Source organism: Schistocerca gregaria, chromosome 1 (assembly GCF_023897955.1).
Source record: "Schistocerca gregaria isolate iqSchGreg1 chromosome 1, iqSchGreg1.2, whole genome shotgun sequence".
In the NCBI taxonomy this organism is placed as follows: domain Eukaryota; kingdom Metazoa; phylum Arthropoda; class Insecta; order Orthoptera; family Acrididae; genus Schistocerca; species Schistocerca gregaria.
The window spans coordinates 994,211,124-994,238,485 of record NC_064920.1 but is presented as its reverse complement, the minus strand read 5'-3'; the positions used below and the strand labels follow the sequence as shown (position 1 = coordinate 994,238,485).

Genomic DNA, 27,362 nt, shown 5'->3' with positions numbered 1-27,362 from the left:
ACAAATTTCACTTTTTGGAAAAAGGTCACATTCAGAACAGTAATCATGATGTCGTTGGATCAAGTTCATACTCGGAAGCTTTCTTTTATTTTCAATTCTTACGATGCTGACAATGCAAAAAAAAAAAAAAAAAAAAAAAAAAAAAAAAAAAAAACGGTACTCAGTATATTGTACTTAATAATATTTTTCGTAACACGCGTGAAAAGTAAAGGCAAGGAAAGTTTTAATGAAACCATTTCATTATACCAGAAGTCAGAGGCTCGTCGTCTTGCGGTAGCGTTCTCGCTTCTCTCGCACGGGGTCCTCCCTTGCACGGGGTCCCGTGTTCGATTCCTGGCAGGGTCGGGGATTTTCTCTGCCTCGAGATGACTGGGTGTTGTGTGTCTTTCATCTTGTGAAACTTGTGGAACGGCGGCCGAACCGCCCCGCCACCAATGCCATACCCTCATATTATTACTATACTAAAACATTTTTAAAGCTGAATCTATGAAAACCGGTATTTGACTTCTCGGTTAGAAATAATGAAATATGTGTTAGAAGATGAAAGTTTCTGTGGAAGTATCGCTACAAGAACTTAAAAGGCATGATTAACACAACCTCTAACTCCAGCTACCAGAATATCTTTTTGGTCAGAAGTACGTTCGGAAAAGACCATGCTTTAACGGATGACTTGGTCATGTCGGCTATGGAAGCCAGGATAACAGAGCTGAAGCTATCCATACCCGATAAAAACTAAGAAAGAGAAAACCAATAACGACGTGATGGAGAAGTATAAGAAACTTTGGCACTTACTGTTACTTGATTCTGCATCAGAGAAGTAGAATAAAACGTGTGGAGAACAACAGAGTTTATAATATTCGATACGAATGCTTACTGCGATCATTATAGCGAACTTACTATCTTGGCCGAGCGACAAAAAAATCAGGCTCAGGTTTTATATCAATTCATCAAAGGTACATTTACTGAGCATATATTTTCTTTATTTATTTGCTGGCATTGGCTGGATCTGTTGCCTAGGTACTATAGCAAGGTGAGAATTTTAACCAGTTACGTCACGTCAGTCTTTTAGTAAATTGTATCTACGTGTTGAGGTAATATGGTAGCGTACTGTTTATCATAACTAAGAATTACGATATACGCTAAATGTATGTTAATATTGTTGAGCTGTCTGTGCTTTGCTACATATGTTTACGGCATTGTAATAATATAAAACTTACTATATAATATATATAATAATATATATAATATATAATAATATAACACTTACTATTTAGTAATATTACATCAAGTTACCAGGATCATTAATTAAGTAATGCCCCACATTTAAAAAAAAGCCATTAATATACATAGACAAACATCCTTGTTGGTGCTTCACATTTAATGTTTCTTCCGTGCGCCGGTGAAGTTTCGATCCGCTATGGCAGATGTCAGAGCCTTAGTACATCGTTAAAATGGCGTCTACATGCGCCTCACGTTACAAGCAACGTGCTGTTATTGAATTCTTGAGTGTAGAAAAAGAAACCGTTGTGAACATCAATAAACGTTTGTGTGAAGTGTATGGCGATGCTGCAGTTAGTAGAAGTACATTTGGGCGATGGGTAAAGAAAGTTACAGGCTCAGGAAAGGCACAAACAGAGCTCCATGATCAACCACGCTCTGGACGCCCTGTCGCAGCCACTGCTCCAAACTTGCTGAATCGTGCGGATGACATTATACACTTTGGACCGCTTAAAGATTTTACGGGGAACACACTTTGAATATGACGAGAGTGTCAATCATGGAGTGAAAAAATGGATATGCCTAGAGGACAAGAGCTTTCACCATCAGGGAATACATGCTCTTCCACAACGTTGGCGTACGACCACAGAACGCGATGGAGGCTACGTAGAAAAATAGGACATGGAGAAGACATGTTGATGTACTGTATGTTGTCACCAAATTCTGAATCTTAAAAATTACTTATTGAACGACTCTCGTTCTATGACATGTAGACAGGTATGGATATTCTTGTACTTTTAGCAATGAGTTTCAGCCCCTGAACGAGTGATATGGATCCAGTTTAGAGAGACTGGATCCATATCACCCGGCTCTCTGAGCCTTGGTGCCAGTGCACATTAGTGTACTATTTCACTGAACTGCGAGGCGATCAGATGAAGATGTGTGCATCTGGCATAGAGCCAGGACTCATCAGCCACACCTCGTCTTCTCGCAGCACTTTCTATCACTGACCATTTACCCCAAACTGCATCAGATGCGTCAGTGGTCTCCATTCAGTGCACACACGCAGTTCAGTCTATACATCGAAGAAGCAATGACGGAATTAAAAGAAAGGTTCAAGAGAAGCATTAAAATTGAAGGTGTAAGGCCCCGGAGTAGACAACATTCCATTAGAACTACTGACAGCCTTGGGAGAGCCAGTCCTGACCAAACTCTACCGTCTGGTGAGCAAGATGTATGAGACAGGCGAAATACCCTAAGAGTTTAAGAAGAATATAATAATTCCAAGGTGTTGACAGATGTGAAAATTACCGAACTATGAGTTTAATAAGTCACAGCTGCAAAATACTAACGCGAATTCTTTACAAACTAATGGAATAACTGGCAGAAGCCGACCTTTGGGAAGATCAGTTTAGATTCAGTAGAAATGTTGGAACACGTGAGGCAATACTGACCCTACGACTTATCTTAGAAGAAAGATTAAGGAAAGGTAAACCTATGTTTCTAGCATTTGTAGACTTAGAGAAATCTTTCGACAATGTTGACTGGAATACTCTCTTTCAAATTCTGAAGGAGGCAGGGGTACAATACAGGGAGCGAAAGGCTATTTACAATTCGTACAGAAACCAGATGGCAGTTATAAGAGTCGAGGGGCATGAAAGGGAAGCAGTGGTTGGGAAGGGAATGAGACAGGGTTGTAGCCTATCCCCGATGTTATTCAATCTGTATATTGAGCAAGCAGTAAAGGAAACAAAAGAAACGTTCAGAGGAGGTATTAAAATCCATGGAGAAGAAATAAAAATTTTGAGGTTCGCCGATGACATTGTAATTCTGTCAGAGTCAGCAAAGGACTTGGAAGAGCAGTTGAACGCAATGGACAGTGTCTTGAAAGGAGGGTATAAGATGAACATCAACAAAAACCAAACGAGGATAATGAAATGTAGTCGAATTAAGTCAGGTGATGCTGAGGGAATTAGATTAGGAAATGAGACACATAAAGTAGTAAAGGAGTTTTGCTATTTGGGGAGCAAAATAACTGATGATGGTTGAAGTAGAGAGGATATAAAATGTAGACTGGTAATGTCAAGGAAAGCTTTTCTGAAAAACAAAAATATGTTTACATCGAGTATACATTTAAATGTCAGGAAGTCGTTTCTTAAAGTATTTGTATGGAGTGTAGCCATGTATGGAAGTGAAACGTGGACGATAAGTAGTTTAGACAAGAAGAGAATAGAAGCTTTCGAAATGTGGTGCCACAGAAGAATGCTGAAGATTAGATGGGTACATCATATAGCTAATGAGGAGGTATTGAATAAAACTGGAGAGAAGAGAAATTTGTAGCACAACCTGACTTGAAGAAGGCATCGGTTGGTTGGACATATTCTGAGGCATCGAGGGATCACCAATTTCGTATTGGAGGACAGCGTGGAAGGTAAAAACCGTAGAGGGAGACCAAGCCGATTCAGAAGGATGTAGGCTGCATTAGGTACTGGGAGATGAAGAAGCTTGCACAGGATAGAGTAGCATGGAGAGCTGCCTCAAACTAGTCTCAGGACTGAAGACCACAACAACAACAACAACAACAGCAGCAAGACTATCAATGATAAGATTCGCAGATGACATGGCTATCCTCGCTCGTCATCAGCAGTGTCTGTTTTGCCAGTGTGCAGCAACTGCAGTAGCAGGAGAATAGAGAAGAGGAGTGTGGCATTACCTGTCGAAGCTCTCCTCGCGGTTGTGCAGCAGCGTCTCTTTGGTGGTGGAGCGCGCCCGGCACGACAGCACCAGGTGCAGCAGCGCCAGCAGCACCAGCATCGCCCCTGCAAAACCAGAGACACATTGGTGGGTACAGCACTCTCACTACCTGTCTCAACACGCGAACCACCAACTGAATAGTCAAACGTCGAGAGAGGGCCCTGCGTTTGCGAGTCGCTCTCCCGCGAGTCCCCAAAGCTTAAGTCAGATGTCGAGACGTGAACACTATATAGTGTTGGAAACGTTGTGGAGAGATAATGATCCCGCACCTCGCAGCGTTTCCCACAATTTACTGTTGTCGTTCAGTTATTGCTAGTTTCATGGGGTCAATAGCATTTCATATATGCTCGATTACCTTAGAGCAGTAAGCGCGACACAATGTCAATCCTGAGGGCTCGGGTTCGATTCCGGGCTGGGTAGGAGATTTTCTCCGCTCAGGGTCTGGGTGTTGTGTTGCCCTACTCATCATCATCTGATTTCTATCGACGCGCAAGTCGCCGATGTGGCGTCAAATCGAAAGACTTGCACCCGCCGAACGGTTACCCGACGGGAGGCCCTAATGGTTCAAATGGCTCTGAGCGCTATGGGACTTAACTGCGGAGGCCATCAGTCCCCTAGAACTTAGAACTACTTAAACCTAACTAACCTAAGGACATCACACACATCCATGCCCGAGGTAGGATTCGAACCTGCGACCGTTGCGGTCCAGACTGCAGCGCCTAGAACCGCTCGGCCACTTCGGCCGGCGGGAGGCCCTAGTCACACGACATTTACATTTACCTTATATCAAGAACGAAGTGTTCGGATTAAAAAGAACGTAAGACAACGATGTAGTCTTTTCCCCGTGCTCTTCAATCTATAAACAGAAGAAGTAATGATGTAAACAAAAGAAGGGTTCAAGATCTGGATTAAAATACAAAAAGATAAGATTCGCTGACGACATTGCTATCCATGTTGGAAGCGTCGATGAATTATAGAATCTGTTGAATGGAATGAACAATCTAATTGAGTACTGAGTATGGACTGAGAGCAAATCGGAGACAAAAATAATGATAAGTACAAGAAATGAGAACAACGAGAAACTTAACAGGAGTGATGGCGACGTAGTAGATAAAGTTAAGGAATTCTACTTCTGGCAGCAAAATAACCAACGACAGACGGAGCAAGGAGGACATCAAAAGCAGACTAGCACTGGCAAAAAGGGCGTTCCTGGCCAAGAGAAGACCACTAGTACCAAACACAGAGCTTAATTCGAGGATGAAATTTCTGAAAATATACGTTTGGAGCATAGAATCGTATGGTAGTAAAAACATGGACCGTGGAAAAACCGAAACAGAAGAGAGTCGAAGCATTTTAGATGTGGTGCTGATGAAGAATGTTGAAAATTAGGTTGATTCATAAGGTAAAGAATGAGGAGGTTATCTTCATAATCGCCGAGGAAAGGAATACATAGAAAACACCGGAGAGAAGAAGGTACAGGATGGTAGGAGACTTATTAACACATCGCGGAATAAGTTCCATGGTACTGGAGAGAGCAGACAGAGATTGGAATACATGCAGCAAATAATTGAGGACATAGGTTGCAAGTGCCAGTCTGAGATGTAAAGATTGGCACAGGAGAGGAATTCTTGGCGGGCCCCATCAAACCAGTCAGAAGCCTGATGCGTATATAAAAAAAAGGAAAAAAAAGAGCTTGGAGCTCACTGCTTGGGTCACATAGACAGAATCGCCCGGACACATTTTTTGTTTTACCGTAATTAAATTTGTATGTTGTTACGCCCATTGTCCATATGTTAATCTACATACTTTGCAATCAGTGTATCTAGCCAATGAAAGGTTAAATTTTAATAAAGGTATTCTTCGTATAATATTTGCACACTTTGTACGCCAGAAATGCATATCCTCCTATTTCCATCTATTGTACTATAGATTTTTCTTTACTTTGTTACCTGAATATATGACATTTCTGTCTCTTCATATATTGTAATTGTTTTACTATATATATATATATATATATATATATATATATATATATATATATATATATATATATATATATATATATGCATTTATGTCGATGTATAATTGGTTTGTTTTGTAGATATTATTTGTATTTTTACGCTGGGTCTTGCCTAGGGAAAACTATGCTATCGAACGAATACATCAATAGATCGTGTGGAGAACCAAAGTGTTTAGGATCTTTGGTAGCGTTAACTCTGCCGCGTGGAGCGCGGACAGAGCAGGGGCACTCTGGCTGGAATAGTGCGGTGAAGCAAGTGTGTTGTGTGACGCTCCCGCGAGTTGCCGAGCTTTCGGGGTTTGGCAACATGTAATTGCGCTCGACTTGCTATGATAGTTTCTGACACGGTGTCGCGGACGGGAAGCATTAGCTGGCGCACATCAAGAGCCCCTTTCGCATGGAGACCGTGTCGAGAAGAAGGCGCGCCAACATCCAGCTTCTGCAACAGCGACGACCGACAATGAGTGACTGTCCCCGCCTCCTCGATCGATGGCTTCAAACCTTCAGTCAACCAACAAGGAAGACTGGAAGCACGTAAAGTTTTAGAACTATATGGGGGACCTCAGCTTTTCAAACTGTTTCAAATTTACAGCAACGTAGCATGCACCTTTGTTGCTCATTGTCCCAATTGCATTACCAAGCAGGGTCCCTTCCTTATCTGAAATGAACCCGAGTGTCGTTGAAATTCAAACGCCAGCATTAAAGTAATATCATTCCATGTCGCTGCTTTAATTTCAAAGTTCAGTTAAAGTATTCATATCTGACTACAATATTTAGATTACGCAAGCAGAAATTAAGAGTGAGAATTTTGTTACCATATTTTAGCTTACCTGTGACTGCAGCTCGTCTTGGTACGTACTAAATGTTAATTGTTCAGAATCATTTAATTCAAGTTCAAAGTTAAATCTCTTATTTCTAAATTGCATAGATTCAAGTAGCTTTTGAAATGATTGTTGAGGTAGACCAAGGCTAACCTTATTTTACTGAATTTCGCAGTGCTTCAGAAACAAATCTCACTATTAATTTCAGTCACTAAATTAACTTTCAATTTTTCGGTTTTTTAATTCTTTTGCTAAATGAAGTGAGAGAGTAGCGAAATTTATTACTTCTGAAAAGCTTCCAGTTTTCACAGAACACGTGTCAACCATCAGTTGCCACGCTTTTAGTGCTAATTGTATGTGCAATAACTTTTCTTTTTCAGTTATTATAGTAGTTGTCCATAGGACTGGCGACCGTAATTTTCCCCAAATCTCAAATATCTAATTAACGCCAATTAATTTTTAACGTAACAACTGCACATTTACTTTCTTTATTAATTTTACCCTTTTCTCAAAATTAATTTCCACCACTCTCATTTGCATTTTTCCTTTCATTTAGATGTAACCCTTCCTCCCTCTTTACCGACAGATTAACTTCGGTGACGATTTCTTTTTCCCAAATTTCCATTAGGTACACGCAGTTTAATTTTTCACTGTCATTAAGATCGGTAACTGAGGGGGAGGTTAAAACTTTCTTTAAAAAATTAATTGAATTTGTATATTTTACGGACACAGATTACATACAAATCAACAATCTACTAACAGTGTAAGTGACCGTCTCAAATGGATATTTCTGTACTTGGAAAGACTCTTGAACTTGGTATGTATGCTGTCATCAGTAATGATTAGTTTGCGTAGTAATTACGACAAAAATAATTCGATAAACATATATTACGCTTACCGAAAAATTAATATATTAAAGATGCATTTCTTTTTCCATGCAATTGTGACAAAACAGATTCGTCGTGATGACTGTTAAATATCTCTCTTTGATTTCGTTCACAAATTTCAACACTTTCTAAAATTTTCACGGTAATTATGCCCATAGAAGCATAGTCTTTTCCGAACGCAATTGATCAAAAAGATATTCCAGTAGCTGAAGTTGGGGGTTTTGTTAATCGTGCCTTTTAAGTTCTTGTGGTAATACTTCCACAGAAACTTTCATCCCCTAACACATATTTCTATATTTTTAACCTAGAAGTCAATTACCAATTTTCATAGATTTAGATTTAAAATCTTTTAGTATAACGAAATATTTTCATTAAAACTTTCATCTCCTATTTCACTCCTTCAGAGGTTCGATTTCCAAAGACACTGAAACACGATTTTTTTTTTTCTAACCGAGAAATCAAATACAAATGATGACATATTTACCTTTAAAAATGTTTTCATGATGAAATATTTTTATAAAACTTTTCAGCCACTGTAGTCACGCGGTCTGGGGCCCCTTGCTACGGTTCGCGCGGCTCCGAGGTTCGAGTCCTCGCTCGGGCATGAGCGTGTGTGTTGTCCTTAGAGTAAGTTAGTTTAAGTTAGATTAAGTACTGTGTAAGCCGAGGAAGGGATGACCTCAGCAGTTTGGTCCCATAAGAACTTACCACAAATTTCCAATTTTTTCATCCACTGTGTTATCCCTTAGGGGTTCAATTTCCGAAAACACAGGAACACGTATTTTAATTATTTATAACCGAGAAATCAACTATTAATGTTCGTAGATATAGTTTTAAAGTTCCTTTCCTAGTTCCTTAACAATAATATATTTTAGAAAACAATTTTCACCCACTATTTCACCCCTTAGAGGTTGAATTTCCAAAACTGATGACACACATACACTTAAGGGGAAAAATCGCAACACCCAGAAGGAGTCGTGCGACATAGACAACAGTTGGTAGGCGTGTTTCTACATCTCGAAGATGATATCTATTCAAGTTTCGCGCGACTCGCATAAGAGCTACGCGGGTAGCGCCACTATGAGGATGCAAATCAGGTTTGCTTTAAATACACGCTGCACCGGTTGCGAGCTTGAGTTATCTTTGAGACTGGACACGGTGAGTCGATTTTAGTCAACAATGCCTTTAAAGCGACAATAAGTTCAACGCGGTCATGTACTATGGCTACGAGAAGCTGTCCGTTCCTTCTGTGATACTGCAGAAAGACTTGGTCACTAGTCATGATTGTTGACAGCGGTAGTCACGACAATGTACGCCCGCAAGAGAGGGATAACCATCGTACACGGCGTATGGCTCTGTCGCATCGTACTGTATCTGAGCAGCAAATTGAGTAGCAGTTGGCGCCACAGTCACACAACGAACTGTTATATATCGTTCATTTGAAAGACAGCTCTGATTCAAAATGGTTCAAATGGCTCTGAGCACTATGGGACTCAACTGCTGTGGTCATTAGTCCCCTAGAACTTAGAACTACTTAAACCTGACTAACCTAAGGACATCACACACATCCATGTCCGAGGCAGGATTCGAACCTGCGACCGTAGCAGTCGCACGGTTCCGGACTGCGCGCCTAGAACCGCGAGACCACCGCGGCCGGCGGACAGCTCTGAGCCAGATGTCCTGTAGCGTGCATCCCCCTGATCCCAAATCACACCATTTGCGACATTCATGGTGTCAAGCGAGAGCTCATTGGTGGGCAGGGTGGTTTGCTGATGAAAGCTATTTCAGGCTACGTGTCAGTGGTGACAATGTGTTGATTACGAGGATACGAGGAGGCCTGTTGAGGGCCTGCAACCACCCTGCCTCCTGCCTGCGTGGAAGACACTCTGGACCTACACCTGAAGTTATGGTCTGAGGTACCATTTCCTATGACGTGGTTATCCCACACACCCTCGCTGCAAGTCTATACGGTGATTCGAACCTGTTGTACTGCCATTTATGAACAGCGGTCCAGGAAGCGTTTGTCAGTAGGATTACCCTCGCCCACATACCACTTTCACAACCCAAAATGTTGTGTAGAGTGTCGACATGTTGATTTGGCCTGTTCGAGCACTGGACCTGTGCACAAGTGAGCACATATGGGACATCATCTTACGACCACTCCAGTGTCGTCCACAAACAACATTACGCGTCACTGTATTGACCGACCAAGGCATGGAACTCCGTCACACAAACTGATATCCGGCATCTGTGCAACACAATGCGTACATGTTTGCATGCTTTCATTCCACTTTCTGTTGGTTACACTGGTTATTAGTGTACCAGCATTTCATATTTGCAATAACTTATTTCGTGCTTGCATTAATCTGATATCTTGCAATTTTAATCATTTGAATCTGTTACTACACAGAAGTATCCCCAAAATTTCATTATCCTACATCAATAATTTTTTGGTGTTGCGATTTTTCTCTCGTCTTTTTTTTAATTTTATTTCCGACTAAGAAACCAAGTACCATTTTTCGTAGTTATAGTTTCGAAATTGCCTTGATAGCGGCATATTTTCAAAACCTTTTCAACCCTTCTTTCGCTCCCTTAGGGGAGCAATTTCCAAAAATCATTTCATAAATGACGCCTACAACATACACTGACGTGTCAAAAGTCATGAGATACTGCTTCATACTGGACTCGCATTCGGGAGGACGACGGTTCAATCTCGTGTCCAGCCATCCTGATTTGGGTTTTCCGTGATTTCCCTAATACGCTCCTGGCAAATCCAGGCAAATGCCGGGACGGTTCCTTTGAAAGGGCACGGCCAATTTCCATCCCCGTTCTTCCCTAATCCGACGAGACCGATGACCTTGCTGTTTGGTCTCTTCCCCCAAATATTCCGTGCCGTGTAGGATCCCCTTCTGTCCGGCATAGTGCAGATACTCCACGCGGCAAGGATTCAACAAGTCGCTGGAAGTTGCCTGCAGACATACTGAGCCATGCTGCCTCTACAGCCGCCCATTATTCTGAAAGCATTGCCGGTGCAGGAGTTTGTGCACGAACTGAGCTCTGAATTATATCCCATAAATGTTCGATGAGATTCACGTAGGGCTATCTGAGTAGCAAAATAAATCATCCACTCGGAATGTCCAGAATTCTTCAAACCAGTCGCGAACAATTGTGGTCCGGTAACATGGTGCATTGTTGTTTCGGAACATGAAGTCTATGACTGGCTGCAAATGGGCTCCAAATACCACATATGATTGGGGAAGCACCACCAGTTTGCAAAGTGCCTTTTTCATAACTTGGGTCTATGACTTCGTGGAGTCTGAGTCACACCCGAACCTTACCATCTGAAATCGGGACTGACAAGGTCCTCCAGTTGTCTAGGGTCCAACCGGTTAGGTCACGAGCCAAGGAGAGTCGCTGCAGACGATGTTGTGCCGTTTGAGAAGGATTCGCGGTGGTCACCTGATACCATGTCCAATTAACGCCAGATTTCGCCGCACTTTCCTGACGAATACTTTAGTCGTACTTCCCGCACTGGTTTTTGCGGTTATTTCACGCAGTGTTGCTTGTACGTTACCACTGACTACGGAAACGCCGCTTCTCTCGATCGTTAAGTGTAGGCCGTCGGCAACTGTGTTGTCCGTCGTGAGAGGTAAAGTATGAAATTTGACATTTTCGGCACACTATTGACACTATAGATCTCGGAATATTGAATTCTCTACTGATTTTCCTAGTTCCAACTACCGTTCTGAATTCGAAGTCTGTTAATTCCCGTCGTGCGGTCATGATCACGTCGGGCATCTTTTCACATGAAACAGCTCCGCCAATGCACTGCACTTTTATACCTTGGGTAAGCGATACTACCGCCTTCTGTATATGTGCACATCGCTATCCCACGACTTTCGTCACATCAGTGTATATACTCTCCACTGATAGTGCTGCCACCTGCCGTCTGTGAGTGGTTATTGGAAGTTGACGCCTAACACAGGCGGCGGTCACATTAATGTGACTGGACAGTGTATAAAAATGTGAGAATTCTTTGCGATTTTGACAATGTTAATTTTTATAGAATGATGCTAAAATGGGATCACAGCTGAAATTGTGCAGTAATGAAAACAAAGTAAACGGAGATTTTAATACATTCAATGGTGGAAGTGTGACAGAATGTATTCAGAGAATTAAGATTTTCAGAAATAAACCAGTTGACACTTGCGATGGTAGAATTTATATTTTACCATTATCGATTTCAAGTCACCCAGAAACTCAGTATATGATGGTACACAGTGTTTGCGGGTTGTTTGTAGTACTGTGAAGGTCGTTGTGTAACTGTGAAAAGGCAGAAAAATCGAAACAAGTAAACACTGAATGTGGAGAGCCATCTGTTATTATTTACAGCATAAAGAAGTCTTGATGGGATTACTTACAGTTATTTGAATTAATGGGTTTAATCTATGGACAGAAATCACTTTGTAAAATTTATATTTAATAGTAATGTTGATTACATAGTGCTGCACAAACTTAGCCACAGATAATAACTCACACGTGTATTACAAGATGTAAACAAACAGAAGAGTTTGACCGCATTGCTGCAGATATTTTCTTTGTTCAATATTCGTAAAAAGGTTCAAATGGCTCTGAGGTCATCAGTCCCCTAGACCTTTGAACTACGTAAACCTAAATAACCTAAGGGTATCACACACATCCATGCCCGAGGCAGGATTCGATCCTGCGACCGTAGCAGTCGCTCGGTTCCGGACTGAAGCGCCTAGAACCGCTCGGATACATCGACCGGCTCAACATTCATATTTTTGGAAGTTTTATATTTATTTTATTTATTTATCGTATGGCAATAGAGACACATAAGAAAGAAACAGGCAAATAACTAATATACTAAACGTTAATAATTGCACACCAACATTACTAATATAACAGAGTTCAAGGATTTCAAACAAACATCACGTCTATTACTATAATCTATCGACTCTGGAGTTGCGAGCAGGAAGTCATCGGGGCTTCCATTATAGGCTCTTCAAGAACACTCTTCAACAATGTGGCTGATGATCTCACTTTCTCCGCAGTCACACTGAGGGGATAGTGTTTTACCCCATTTATACAGGGAGCAAGCACATCTGCCATGACGAGTTCTAGTCCTATTTAGAGTGGACCACCGGGGTGTAAAGCTAGTTCGCGTCCGTAGTACAACACTACACGTGCACCCTGGGTAACGCTAAATGAACTAGCACATACTGGCAGTCAGATAATCTGAGGATCTCCTGACTATAAGACACTTTCAGTAAGAATTTTGAATTGATCTTGCATGATAGCATATATAAACTCCAAATCAACTTTAAAAAGAAGAATCACAATTCCACTAAACCTGGAAACAAGGCTTACATTCTGATAAATGGACGCGGCCCAACAAATGACTACGATAGAAAAGATTCACATGCGTTAGGAGACTTCTGGGAAACCTCGCGATCAGGCCCTGAAGACCACGTCCTTGTCGACCGACCGTCTTGTCATCCTCAGTCATTCATCATCGGACACGGTATGGAGGGGCATGGGGTCAGCACACCACACTCCCAGCTGTTATCAACGTTTCAACTTTGGCGCCGATACACCTCAATCTTGTAGCTCCTCAAGTGACAGGTGGCAACTCGGTCCAATCCTCCGACCAAGGAAAACGACCTGGCAGTGTCGAGAATTGAACCCAAGCCCCGGATGAGAGTCTGTCGCGTTTACTACTCGGCGGTCACTGGAGGACACGACAAATAAAATCTCTAAACAGCATGTGAAACGTCTACTACGATACTTCAATGGACAGCTCAACAAAGCTAAAAATTCAGGAAAACCGCAGTTCTCAAGTCTCAAAAGCGAACAAATAAAATCGGTGGTGCGGGAGAGTAACAAAATCCATAACGTGCGAATAAGAAAGAAATCTTTTGAGTAAGACCACAGTCTTACACAACCACCTAACAGAAAGGAAACATAAATGAACAAAACACTCAGAACTGATCCAAATTACCTGTAACTCATCAAGGAAGCAACTATTCAGGAAATATCACGTTTTGTAAGGAACTTGCAGACATGCTGAAAAACACCAAGAGTTTGGATAGACTCCCTAGAAAGAAAAGAGGAAACACAGGCGGTGGAATTACCTGCAATCAGGCAATAGAGGAGAGAATACACACATGGGAGACTTAACAGTAGCAACAAAATCACAGAAAAGCAGCAGGAATTTTAAAAGATGCGTGAAGGATCTTCCAAGGCAACAAGAAGAGAAACACAAAGGTCAAAGGTATGATACAAACCGGCTTAAAGAAACTGAACAAGACTTCATCAGAACAACACAAAAAAATTACTTCATTTTTAAAGAAAACTTAACAGAGTATCAACTACCTCACCTTTGCTTCAACCAGTCTAGCGGATCATTGGATACCAGAAGGAAAAATAACTGTCAACTAAGTACTTTTACTCACTGCTCAACTGTCAGTATCCGGTAGAAAAATCTTATTTTGAAAAACCTCCATCCAGTCACGATTTCAAACCATCATTTCCCGATAAACTTTCTCCCGAGAAACTAAAGGAAATAACCAATTATTTGCAAAATAAAAAAACTCCCGGGAAAGACAAAAACATAGCAGAAATGTGGAACTTAAATGACATTCATCTCACACAAGCAACCCACAAATTTAAATCAAACATCTGGAAACTGAGAAAATACGTACAGGGAGCAAATGTGCATTAATTCGTCCTCTTTACAAAACAGCAGGAAGGCTACTCAGAATAATTATTGGGGATTCATGACAGTCCCCGTGTGTTCAAAATTCTTTCAAACGAAATGTCAAGTCGGCTCGAAGAACAGACAGTCCCATTAACACGACGGTGTAAGACAGAATTCCTCGTAGAACAGATATAACACCCAAAGACAGTTTTGTAAACAAGAAGATGTATAAATACCTTAGTAAGTTTTATCGCCTTCAAAAAGTCTAATGATTCGATAGATACGCAAACGCTATTGAATAAGAATTTAAAATCGACAGGAAAATAAAGGTCAGTTAGCCACGAGAGGTTAATGGACACAACCTCTAAAGCTAAATTCATGAGAGATATATCAGAATCATTTTAAATCCAGGATTGCGTTCGCCATGGATACGGACTCTCATCCCTGCTATTTAAAATAATGCTGCAAAAAAAAATGTGACCACAAGGGAAAAGCAAATAAAGGGAATCCAACTCTTAATTAAAAAATAGCAGAGAATCAACGTGAAATGTCTGGCTTTCGCAGACAATCTCATTATTCTCACGAACAATAGAGAAGAAGCGAAATTTGCCCTGGAGAAGTTTCACTGAAAACTGGCCTATAAATCTCACATGAAAATACTCAATACATGAAAGCAATACTGTAAATAATCTCTCCATTATAACTCGGTACAGCGAACTGTGATAGATTACACACTTTAAATATGTAGTAGCGATCCTTCAGTCATCAGGAATAACCACAATAGCCATACAGGAAAGAACATATTGATGAAAATAAATAAGCATTTTAGTTCACGTGGAGTCACTACAATAAATCACATGTTTCTGTCAACGCAAAATTAATGCATCACAAGAGAGTAGTTTTACCGGAACCACTCTACGCTGCAGAATTCATCGTATTGCTTGGTTAAACAAAAAATTACAGACTTTGAAAACCAGGCAAAATCAATTCTCAGTAAAATATTTGGACCAGATTTTCGGGGAAGAATTTGCATAAAGAGATCGTCACGAGAGATCTTGAAATAAAAGCAGTAACGGACACATTTAGACAAAGAAGGGTGAAGTGCTATTCACATATCTACACAGTGAACAAGACCAGGCTTATAAGGCAAATCATCGAGATAGTAAATACTGTCAACAATAAGACACAATGAATCACTGAAAAATGGTTCAAATGGCTCTGAGCACTATGGGACTTAACATCTATGGTCATCAGTCCCCTAGAACTTAGAACTACGTAAACGTAACTAACCTAAGGACATCACACAACACCCAGTCATCACGATGCAGAGAAAATCCCTGATCCCGCCGGGAATCGAACCCGGGAACCCGGGCGCGGGAAGCAAGAACGTTACCGCACGACCACGAGTTGCGGACAGATCATTGAAACAAACGATGATATTAAAGAAGTGAGAATCATAACATACAAAAATAACATGCGCAATCGAGTGCAGTTCAGAAACATAATAAGAAACATTCACTCACAAAAACTAACAGAAAAGACGATAGGAAATAAATGGTCGAAAGAAAACAAGAAAGAACACAGTGAGCTTATGAAGAGAATTTAGGAAGATCATAGGAACAAGGAAAAAATCGTGCCTACTCAAGTTCATAAGTCCTCGTAAAAGGAAATATTCGAAACAACAGTAGTAACAAGCAATAAACCTACAATAGTATCATTTATTGATTTCAACAAGTCATTTGATTCGACTGGCTGAGAAACAATAAATAATAATATTAGAAATTTTGTGTTAAAGCAAAACTACCAAACATGATTCATAAAACTCTAACAAATACAATAAGTTAAATTTATGGGAGAAGTATTTCAGTCATTTGAAATAAAAATTAGTGCTCGACAAGGGATAGGTTTATCATCTATACTGTTCAACTGCCTTCTAGAAAAAACTGTAACGATATGGATATGGAATTTGGAACAAAAAATTACGTAATTGAACCAATAATTCTAGAAAGAAAAAAGTGGAATTAAGATAAAAAATCTGTCTCTTGCAGGCAATTTCGTAATACTTTCAGAAGCAACAGACGCAGCTAATAAAATACTTCTTCTGGAAGAAGTAGAAAATAGAACCGGTCTCAAAATTTCAGCTGAGAAAAAAATGAAACAAATTAAAGACGCACCAAAATTCATAGAAACAAAAGTAGGTAAAATATATTCATGCGATACGTTCTAATATCGTGTCGGAGCTCTTTTTGCCAGGCATAGTGCAGCAACTTCACGTGGCATGGACTCACCTAGCCATTGGAAGTTCCCTGCAAAACGATTGACCTATGCTGCCTCTGTAGCAGTCCATAATTCTGAAAGTGTTGCCGGTGCAGGATACTGTACACGAACTGACCCCTCGGTTATGGCCAATATATGTTCAACAGGAGTCATGTCGAGCGATATGAATGTCCAAATCATTCGCTTGAATCGTCCGGAACGTTCTTCAGAGGTCGCGAACAGTTGTGGCCCGCTGACATGGCGCATTATCAGCCATAAAAATTCCATCGTTGTCTGGGAACTTGAAGTCCATGAACCGCTGCAAATGGTTTCCAAGTAGCCGAAAACAAGCGTTTCCGTAACTATCGCTTCAGTTTGACCAGAGGAACCATTTCATTACATGGAAACTCAGTTCACACCATTATGAAGGCAACGCCAGTTTGCACAGTGCCTTGTTGGCAACTTGTGTCGATTACATCGTGGGGTCTGCGTCACAATAGAATCTTACCATCAGCTCTTACCAACTAAAATAAGGACTCACATGACCAGGCCAGGGTTATCCAGTCGTTTAATGTCCTACGGAAATGGTCACGAGCCCTTTTTTCTTTGAGCCATCAGTCTTCACAAAGGATTGGTGCGGCCTGCCACGAATACCTCTCCTGTGCCAACCTATTCATCTAGAGCACCACTTGCAACCTATGTTCTCAATTATTTGCTGGATGTATTAAAACCTCTGTCTTCCTCTACAGTTTTTGCCCTCTACAGCTCCCTCCAGTCCCATGGAAGTCATTCCCTGATGTATTAAAAGATGTCCTATCATTCTTTCCTTTCTCCTTGTCAGATATTCCTTTCCTCTCCGATTCTGCGCAGAACCCCCTAATTCGTTACCTTATCAGTCCATCTGATTTTCAACATTCATCTGTAGCACCACATCTCAAATGCTTAGATTCTCTTCTGTTCCAGTTTTCCCACAGTCCGCCTTTCCCTACCGTACAATGCAGTGCTCCAGACATATATTCTCAGAAATTTCTTCCTCAAATTAAGGCCTATCTTTGATATTAGTAGACTTTTCATGGGCAGGAATGCCTTTTGCCAGTGGTAGTCTGCTTATCGTGTCGTCCTTGCTCCGTCCGGCGTTGGTTATTTTGCGACCTAGGTAGCAGAATACCTTAGCTTCAGCCACGCGGGATTAGCCGATCGGTCTGAGGCGTTGCAGTCATGGACTGTGCGCCTGGTGCCGAAAGAGGTTCGAGTCCTCCCTCGGGCATGGGTGTGTGTATTTGTTCTTAGGATAATTTACGTTAAGTAGTGTGTAAGCTTAGAGACTGATGACCTTAGCAGTTAAGTCCCATAAGATTTCACACACATTTGAACCTTAACTTTATCTACCACGTGATCTTCAGTGCTGATGTGAAGTTCTCATTTCTGCTACGTCCCATTACTTTCGTCTTCCTTCAATTTACTCTCAGTCCATATTCTGTACTCATTAGACTTTTCATTCCATGCAGCAGATCATGTTTCTTCACTTTCGCTCAGGATAGCAATGTCATCAGCGAATCGTATCACTGACATCCTTTCACCTTGAAATTTAATTGTTCTCTTGAACCTTTCTTTCATTTCCATCATGCTTCTTCGATGTACATATTGAACACTAGACCGGAAAGACTATGTCCCTGTCTTACACCCTTTTTTCATCCGAGCACTTCGTACTTGGTCGTCCAGTCTTACCTCTTGGTTCTTGTACATGTTGTATGTTACCCGACTTTTCCTATATGAGGCGTCTTGTCACCGTCCGAGCGGTTTCCGCCGACGGAGGTTCGAGTCCTCCCTCGGGCATGTGAGTGCGTGTCGTCCTTAGCGTAAGTTAGTTTAAGTTAGACTAACTAGTGTGTGAACTTAGAAACCGATGGCCTCAGCAGTTTGGTCCCATAACCTTACCACAAATCTCGATTTTTTTCCCGAGAGCTTATCACTATTTTTCTCCGAATTTCGAACATCTTGCACCATTTCACATTGTCGAATGCTTTTTCCAGGTCGACAAATCCTATGAACGTATCTTGATTTTTCTTTAGTCTTGCTTGCATTATCAATTTCAAGGTCAAAATTGCCTCATTGGTGCCTTTGCCTTTCGTAAAGTCAACCTGATCGTCATCTAACACATCCTCTATTTTCTTTCCTAATCTTCTGTGTATTATTCTTGTCAGCAACTTGGATGCATTAGCTGTTACGATGACTGTGCTATAATGCCTCCACTTGTTACCTCTTGTAGCCTTCGGTATTGCTGGATGATATTTTTTCGAAAGCCTGATGGTATGTCGGAGACTCATATATTGTACACACTATAGTGAATAGTCGATTTGTTGCTACTTCCAACAATGATTTTAGAAATTCTGATGGAATGTTGTCTATCTCTTCTGCATTATTTGATCTTAAGTCCTCCAACGTCCTTAAATTTTGATTCTAATGCTGGATACACTTTATCTTCAAAACAGACCCCTGTTTCCTCTTCTATCACATCAGACAAATCTTCCCCCTCATAAATGCCTTCAGTGTACTGTTTCCACTTATCCGCTCTCTCCTGTGCATTTAACAGTAGAATTTCCGTTGTTCTCTTAATGTTACTACCCATACTTTTAATTTCACCAAAGGTTATTTTGACCGTGTTATATGCTGAGCAAATCCTTCTGACAATCATTTCTTCACATTTTTCATACAGCCATTTCAATCTCAGCTCGCCGCACTTCGTATTTATGTAATTCCTCAGCGACATTTTTTTTTTGTCATCATTCTACTGACTGGTTTGATGCGGCCCATCACGAATTCCTTTCCTGTGCTAACCTCTTCATCTCAGAGTAGCACTTGCAACCTACGTCCTCAATTATTTGCTTGACGTATTCCAATCTCTGCCTTCCTCTACAGTTTTTGCCCTCTACAGCTCCCTCTAGTACCATGGAAGTCATTCCCTCATGTGTTAGCAGATGTCCTATCATCCTGTCCATTCTCCTTATCAGTGTTTTCCACATATTCCTTACCTCTCCGATTCTGCGTAGAACCTCCTCGTTCCTTACCTTATCAGTCCAGCTAATTTTCAACATTCGTCTATAGCACCACATCTCAAATGCTTCGATTCTCTTCTGTTCCGGTTTTCCCACAGTCCATGTTTCACTACCATACAATGCTGTACTTCAGACGTACATCCTCAGAAATTTCTTCCTCAAATTAAGGCCGGTATTTGATATTAGTAGACTTCTCTTGGCCAGAAATGCCTTTTTTGCCATAGCGAGTCTGCTTTTGATGTCCTCCTTGCTCCGTCCGTCATTGGTTATTTTACTGTCTAGGTAGCAAATTTCCTTAACTTCATTGACTTCGTGACCATCAATCCTGATGTTAAGTTTCTCGCTGTTCTCATTTCTACTACTTCTCATTACCTTCGTCTTTCTCCGATTTAGCCTCAAATCATACTGTGTACTCATTAGACTGTTCATTCCGTTCAGCAGATCATTTAATTCTTCTTCACTTTCACTCAGGATAGCAATGTCATCAGCGAATCGTATCATTGATATCCTTTCACCTTGTATTTTAATTCCAACCCTGAACCTTTCTTTTATTTCCATCATTGCTTCCTCGATGTACAGATTGAAGAGTAGGGGCGAAAGGCTACACCCTTGTCTTACTCCCTTCTTAATACGAGCACTTCGTTCTTGATCGTCCACTCTTATTATTCCCTCTGGTTGTTGTACATATTGTATATGACCCGTCTCTCCCTATAGCTTACCCCTACTTTTTTCAGAATCTTGAACATCTTGCACCATTTTCCAGGTCAACAAATCCTATGAATGTGTCTTGATTTTTCTTTAGCCTTGCTACCATTATTAGCCGTAACGTCAGAATTGCCTCTCTCGTGCCTTTACTTTTCCTAAAGCCGAACCTGTCGTCACCTAGCGCATTCTCAATTTTCTTTTCCATTCTTCTGTATATTATTCTTGTAAGCAGCTTCGATGCATGAGCTGTTAAGCTGATTGTGCGATAATTCTCGCACTTGTCAGCTCTTTCCGTCTTCGGAATTGTGTAGATGATGCTTTTCCGAAAGTCAGATGGTATGTCGCCAGACTCATATATTCTACACGCCAACGTGAATAGTCGTTTTGTTGCCACTTCCCCTAATGATTTTAGAAATTCTGATGGAATGTTATCTATCCCTTCTGCCTTATTTGACCGTAAGTCCTCCAAAGCTCTTTTAAATTCCGATTCTAATACTGGATCCCCTATATCTTCTAAATCGACTCCTGTTTCTTCTTCTATCACATCAGACAAATCTTCACCCTCATAGAGGCTTTCAATGTATTCTTTCCACTTATCTGCTCTCTCCTCTGCATTTAACAGTGGAATTTCCGTTGCACTTTTAATGTTACCACCGTTGCTTTTAATGTCACCAAAGGTTGTTTTGACTTTCCTGTATGCTGAGTCTCTCCTTCCGACAATCATATCTTTTTCGATGTCTTCACATTTTTCCTGCAGCCATTTCGTCTTAGCTTCCTTGCACTTCCTATTTATTTCATTCGTCAGCGACTTATATTTCTGTATTCCTGATTTTCCCGGAACATGTTTGTACTTCCTCCTTTCATCAATCAACTGAAGTATTTCTTCTGTTACCCATGGTTTTTTCGCAGCTACCTTCTTTGTACCTATGTTTTCCTTCCTAACTTCTGTGATGGCCCTTTTTAGAGGTGTCCATTCCTCTTCAACTGTGCTGCCTACTGCGCTATTCCTTATTGCTGTATCTATAGCGTTTTGAGAACTTCAAACGTATCTCGTCATTCCTTAGAACTTCCGTATCCCACTTGTTAGCGTATTGATTCTTCCTGACTAATGTCTTGAACTTCAGCCTACTCTTCATCACTACTATATTGTCATCTGAGTCTATATTTGCTCCTGGGTACGCCTTACAATCCAGTATCTGATTTCGGAATCTCTGTCTGACCATGATGTAATCTAATTGAAATCTTCCCGTATCTCCCGGCCTTTTCCAAGTATACCTCCTCCTCTTGTGATTCTTGAACAGGGTATTCGCTGTTACTAGCTGAAACTTGTTACAGAACTCAATTAGTCTTTCTCCTCTTTCATTCCTTGTCCCAAGCCCATATTCTCCTGTAACCTTTTCTTCTACTCCTTCCCCTACAACTGCATTCCAGTGGCCCATGACTATTAGATTTTCGTCCCCCTTTACATACTGCAATAACCTTTCAACATCCTCATACACTTTCTCTATCTGTTCATCTTCAGCTTGCGACGTCGGCATGTATACCTGAACTATCGTTGTCGGTGTTGGTCTGCTGTCGATTCTGATTAGAACAACCCGGTCACTGAACTGTTCACAGTAACAGACCCTCTGCCCTACCTTCCTATTCATAACGAATCCTACACCTGTTATACCATTTTCTGCTGCTGTTGATATTACCCGATACTCATCTGACCAGAAATCCTTGCTTCCTTCCACTTCACTTCACTGACCCTTACTATATCTAGATTGAGCCTTTGCATTTCCCTTTTCAGATTTTCTAGTTTCCCTACCACGTTCAAGCTTCTGACATTCCACGCCCCGACTCGTAGAACATTATCCTTTCGTTGATTATTCAATCTTTTTCTCATGGTAACCTCCCCCTTGGCAGTCCCCTCGCAGAGATCCGAATGGGGGACTATTCCGGAATCTTTTGCCAATGGAGCGATCATCATGACAGTTCTTCAACTACAGGCCACATGTCCTGTTGACGCACGTTACGTGTCTTTAATGCAGTGGTTTCCATTGCCTTTTGCATCCTCATGTCGTTGATCATTGCTGATTCTTCCGCCTTTAGGGGCAATTTCCCACCCCTAGGACAAGAGAGTGCCCTGAACCTCTATCCGCTCCTCCGCCCTTCTTTGACAAGCCGTTGGCAGAATGAGGCTGACTTCTTATGCCGGAAGTCTTCGGCCGCCAATGCTGATTGTATATCAAAATTTATGCAGTGGCGGGGATCGAACCCGGGACCGTAGACGTTTTGATTATGAATAAAAGACTCTGCCCCTTTTTTTTCAGGCGTTGGCTCCTGAGTAAACCCATCCCAGAGAGCTGCCTATATATCAGGGGAAATATGGGAAATCAAGGTGTGGGCTATCCTTTGCCACTTCTTTCTTTTTTTTTTTTTGTTACATGATTACATTTAGGGAACGTGTACAAATGGGAATTCTAGTAACTAAGTGTTACAAGTAAGTGTTACAACAACAAAGGTGGCATAAAAGAGTAATACAGAAATAAAAACATAAATCACTGATGTAATTCCAACTAAAAGGTTCTTCAATAATGTAACTGGTTCCACTTGGAGCCTCGTCATCGTTATCTGATATCTCCAATTGCGCCTTTGAAGGGCATCTGCAACGGAGGCATTCAGCGTCGCAAGTGCCTCAAGGAAAACAACATCCTTGCAGCAGCTTGTCTCTTCCTTCGCTCATGACTGACAAGGCAGAACGTTCAGCCGTTTGTGTGATGCGGCACAGAACATTAACCGCAGCCTGGCACTCCCCAGCTGAGTGGGGGGTTAACGAAAACGCTGCGTAAATAATTTGCGAAGAGCGTACGGTATTTCGGTGTGCGTTCGAGGGCATTGTGAGCATTTTGCAGGAACCACCAGTAATCAAGCTGCTCTTTCTCTCCGTCGCTAAAGATATAGGCGACGGTAAGTCCTTTGAACCATGTAAGCGCATGATATTTCGCAGCCGGAAAGTAAGTTCCATCGGGACAGAGTAGGGTCTGAGAGTCAATCATATCAGGTGTGACCCGGAGGTAACAAGCCAATATCTTCTGTGTTAGTCGCCAAACTCCGGACGATGATGCGCAAGTAAAACGATGTTCATCAGTATCCAAAAGACGGCAATCTGGGCAATAAGGGGAGTCTGCCAGTCCAATAGTGTGAAGTCGCTGTAGTGTGGCATATTTTTTGTTGGCGATCTGATACCACTTCGAACGCACCGTGGAGGACAGAAAGTTGTGGTGTATCGTTATCCACACTCGTGGCCAGTGAACCGTAGGGTACTTGTTTTCCACCACGTTATGGGGAACAGCACGCAGAAGGTTGGTATAAAAATCTTTCGCCTTTGGTGGACGCGTGGCGGAGAGGTTCGAGCTGACATAGCTGTAATCAAGAATGAAGGTCGACACATGGGAGAGCTGTGGTGCGACGTGCGCAACCGACACCGGCGGGACGTTAGAGACTGGCATCAGAACCTGTAGTAAACGACCCGTGGGAGAGGTATAGTGACTTTTCCATCGTTTCCTCATGTTGCTCATGTAAAGGCTAGCTGCTCTCGCCCTGACGTTGACCAATCCCAACCCTCCTTTGTGCACTGGGAGGGTAAGAGTGTCGTATCGTACTTTAAAGATATGACCTGCGGAAACGTAGTAACTGAAGGCCGCCTGAAGCCGGCGACCTATCTGCATCGGTAGTGGGAGGACTTGTGCCACGTGGTTGAGTTTTGATGCCACGTAGAGATTCAGGTATTCAAGACGTTGTAGCTGATTCAAGTCCCGGAACAGGTTCTGTCGCACCATTGCGCGTATGATCTGTAATAACCATCGGTAGTTTGCTGCAGCTGTTTTACGTACATCTTTCTTGAACGTGATTCCCAAACATCGCAGATCAGAAACTGGTGGGAGGGGAACGAGGGCTTCCGGTCCGAGACCACGCCCAATGTCCAACGCCGCCGACTTGTTTATGTTCAGAAGACTCCTTGCGGCCTGTCCGTATCGCTCAATCCAGGTTAGTACGCTTTGAACTTCGTCATTGGAACGAACCAGCAGTAGCAGGTCGTCAGCGTATGTCCTATAGCGAAAGGAGACGTCCCGCAGCGTGATGCCAGATAGGCGGTGGTTAAGGCCCCCTAGGAGTGGCTCGAGTGCGATGGCATAAAGGTAGGTAGAAAGGGGACAACCCTGTCGTAGAGATCTCTTAATGGGTACTGGCCCTACCGTCCTTCCATTGACCTGGACGTGTGAGCTGGCTGCGGTCCAAAGACACCTTAGGGTGTCGATGAGGCCCGGGGGAAATCCCATACAGTCCATCACTCGTAGGAGAAGCTGTGGTGCACTCTATCAAAGGCGCGGTTGAAATCTACGGAGACGATCGCAGCTCTCAGACGGCACGCAGAAGCGATTGCTATTAAGTCCCTGCAGTCACCAGTGGCCATGTGTATGTTGGCTTCTCCCCCCTGCGACGTCTGTTCTGGAGCGAGGATCATCGGCAAAGTCGTTTTAATACGGCTCGCCATAATCCTGGTGAAAATCTTGTAATCGGCGTTCAGCATTGTAAGCGGCCGATAGTCGTTAATCAATAGCCCTCCACCTGGCTTGTGTACCGGTATGAGAAGACCTTCTACAAACGCTGGCGGCACAACACAGTCTGGAGACATTAGTTCGCGGAACATTATAACCCAGCGAGGCATCATGATGTCACGGAAAGTCCGGTAGAATTCGATGGGCAATCCATCAGGTCCAGGAGACTTATTGGCCGCACCTTTGTCCACGGCGTCTTCGACTTCTTCGACTTCTTCGACTTCTTCGACTGAGATTTCCTCTGTTAATGCATTCACGGTAGCCTCGTCGATAGTACGTGTTACCTGCTGTAACACTTCAGTAGTGGCCTCGTCATCGACGATTCTTTCCTTGTAAAGATGGCGAAAATGATCCTCCACCGCCTTTACTATGGTTGCTTGGGTCGTACATAAGCGACCGTCGTGTTTCCTGAGTTGTGTGATTAAATGTTGGCGTTGTCGGCGCTTATCCTTCACAACGTGGTGCATAGTGGGTTCCTCTGCAAACGTTCGGTCGTGCAGTCGCGAGCGGACGACTGCACCTTCTAGTCGGCGCTTCGTCAATGACAGTATGTGAGCCTTGATTCTGCTTTGATCATGTTGTCTCTCCGGGGAAGGGGGTAAGGCGTCGAGGTCCCTGAGTGCCGCGTAGTAAAAATCGAGGGTCTGTCGATGCCACGCAGTCACGTCCTTGCCATATTGCATAAGTGTCCTACGGATTGCCGGTTTGGCACAGAGGAGCCACCACTCCAGGGTCGAGGTGTATCGTGGGTGGCGGCGTTCACAGTCAGCTCACGTTGCTGCAACTTGCCGACGGCAATCCAGGTCCTGAAGATGAGTTATGTTGAGCTTCCAAAAGCCACTGCTGCGCCAGACTTGTTGGGGGCGTAGGTGTATAGTGCAGATATAGGCACTGTGATCAGAATAGGCTTGAGGCCATAGTTCGGCGTCCACCACACCTTGTGTGAGATCTTGTGACACATATATGCGGTCGAGTCGGCTGGCCGAATGACTAGTAAGATGAGTGTGGCCAGAGCGGTTACGGTGGACTTTTTCCCACGTGTCGCACAAGTGAAAAAAAATGGTTCAAATGGCTCTGAGCACTATGGGACTCAACTGCTGTGGTCATTAGTCCCCTAGAACTTAGAACTACTTAAACCTAACTAATCTAAGGACATCACACATATCCATGCCCGAGGCAGGATTCGAACCTGCGACCGTAGCAGTCGCACGGTTCCGGACTGCGCGCCTAGAACCGCGAGACCACCGCGGCCGGCCCTGCACAAGTGAAGTTCTTGGATCATCGCACCCAGTTCCGGACAAGGCATGTAATGTGGGATTTGGTCCTTGGGGTGAAGTACGCAATTAAAATCGCCGGCGAAGACGCTGTGGTCGTATCGTCCAAGGAAAAGGGGAGCGACATCTGTGGAGTAGAATCTGGCGCGGTCGTGACGTCTTGTGGTACCCGACGGCGCGTAAACATTAATGAATCGGGTGTTGAGTGCCGTAAATGCTATCCCTCGCGCGGAGGGAAGAAACGTGATGTCGGTAACTTCAATACCTTCACGCACTAATATTGCCACTCCGGTATCTGCAGGGCTACCGGACGTCACATGTGTGGTGTACCCGTAAAAGTGCGGGAGTGCAGTCGTTTTCACTTCTTGTAGGAAAGCAAAGTCAACCCCCATGGCTCGTATGGTTTCTTTCAAAAGTTGGATCTTGACAGGAGAACTGATCATGTTGATATTCATTGTCGCCAGGCGGTAAGCCTGGCAACGAGTTGTTAGGACGAGGTTATCCATGGCGAAGGTGGAGAGAAGCGAACATCGGAAGTGATGTCACCCCCCGCCGAACGCGGTCCTCCTTGTGCTGCTTATGCTGCATGATCCGGCGGCGCCTCAGCTGGCCGCGGGTCGGGATCTTGTGTCTCGACGTCCTCGGCCCACGAAGGGGGCGCGGATGTCTGTTCATGGTCCATAGCCTCGGAATGTTTGATAGTAAGGGACCGGACGACTTCGCTGCCTGCACTGGTACCTTCCCGCTGCTCACTGTTTCTGTCAATGGGCTGATGATCGAAAGCTGCATGTTTTTCTGTCTGTTCTGCTAGGTTGGAGTCAGTGGAAACAGCTTCAGCTTCGCGGCTGGCTTCTTGAGTGGTCAGTCGTTCTTCCCCTGCCGAATGCGAACCGCTGTGTTCCGACACGGTCCGACGACGCCGCTTTCGGCGTTTCGGTCATCGCTGTTTCCGTACGTGGCCTTCATTGTCAGAAGACGGCACTGACTCTTGCTCCGCCGGAACAAACGCTGCGGTCGGTACAATAAAAGAGAATCAATTGCCATCT

General features: G+C 42.9%; 1 protein-coding gene across 1 annotated transcript in view; it reads right to left on the bottom strand.

Moving 5' to 3' along the window:
• Nucleotides 1-27,362, bottom strand: part of LOC126278423 (uncharacterized) — a 526,524-nt gene that overhangs the window by 44,948 nt on the left and 454,214 nt on the right. Inside the window, exon 5 of the mRNA XM_049978538.1 lies at nt 3,932-4,037. Within this exon, the coding sequence (XP_049834495.1) occupies nt 3,932-4,037 (106 nt within the window). The remainder of the gene's footprint in view (nt 1-3,931; nt 4,038-27,362) is intronic.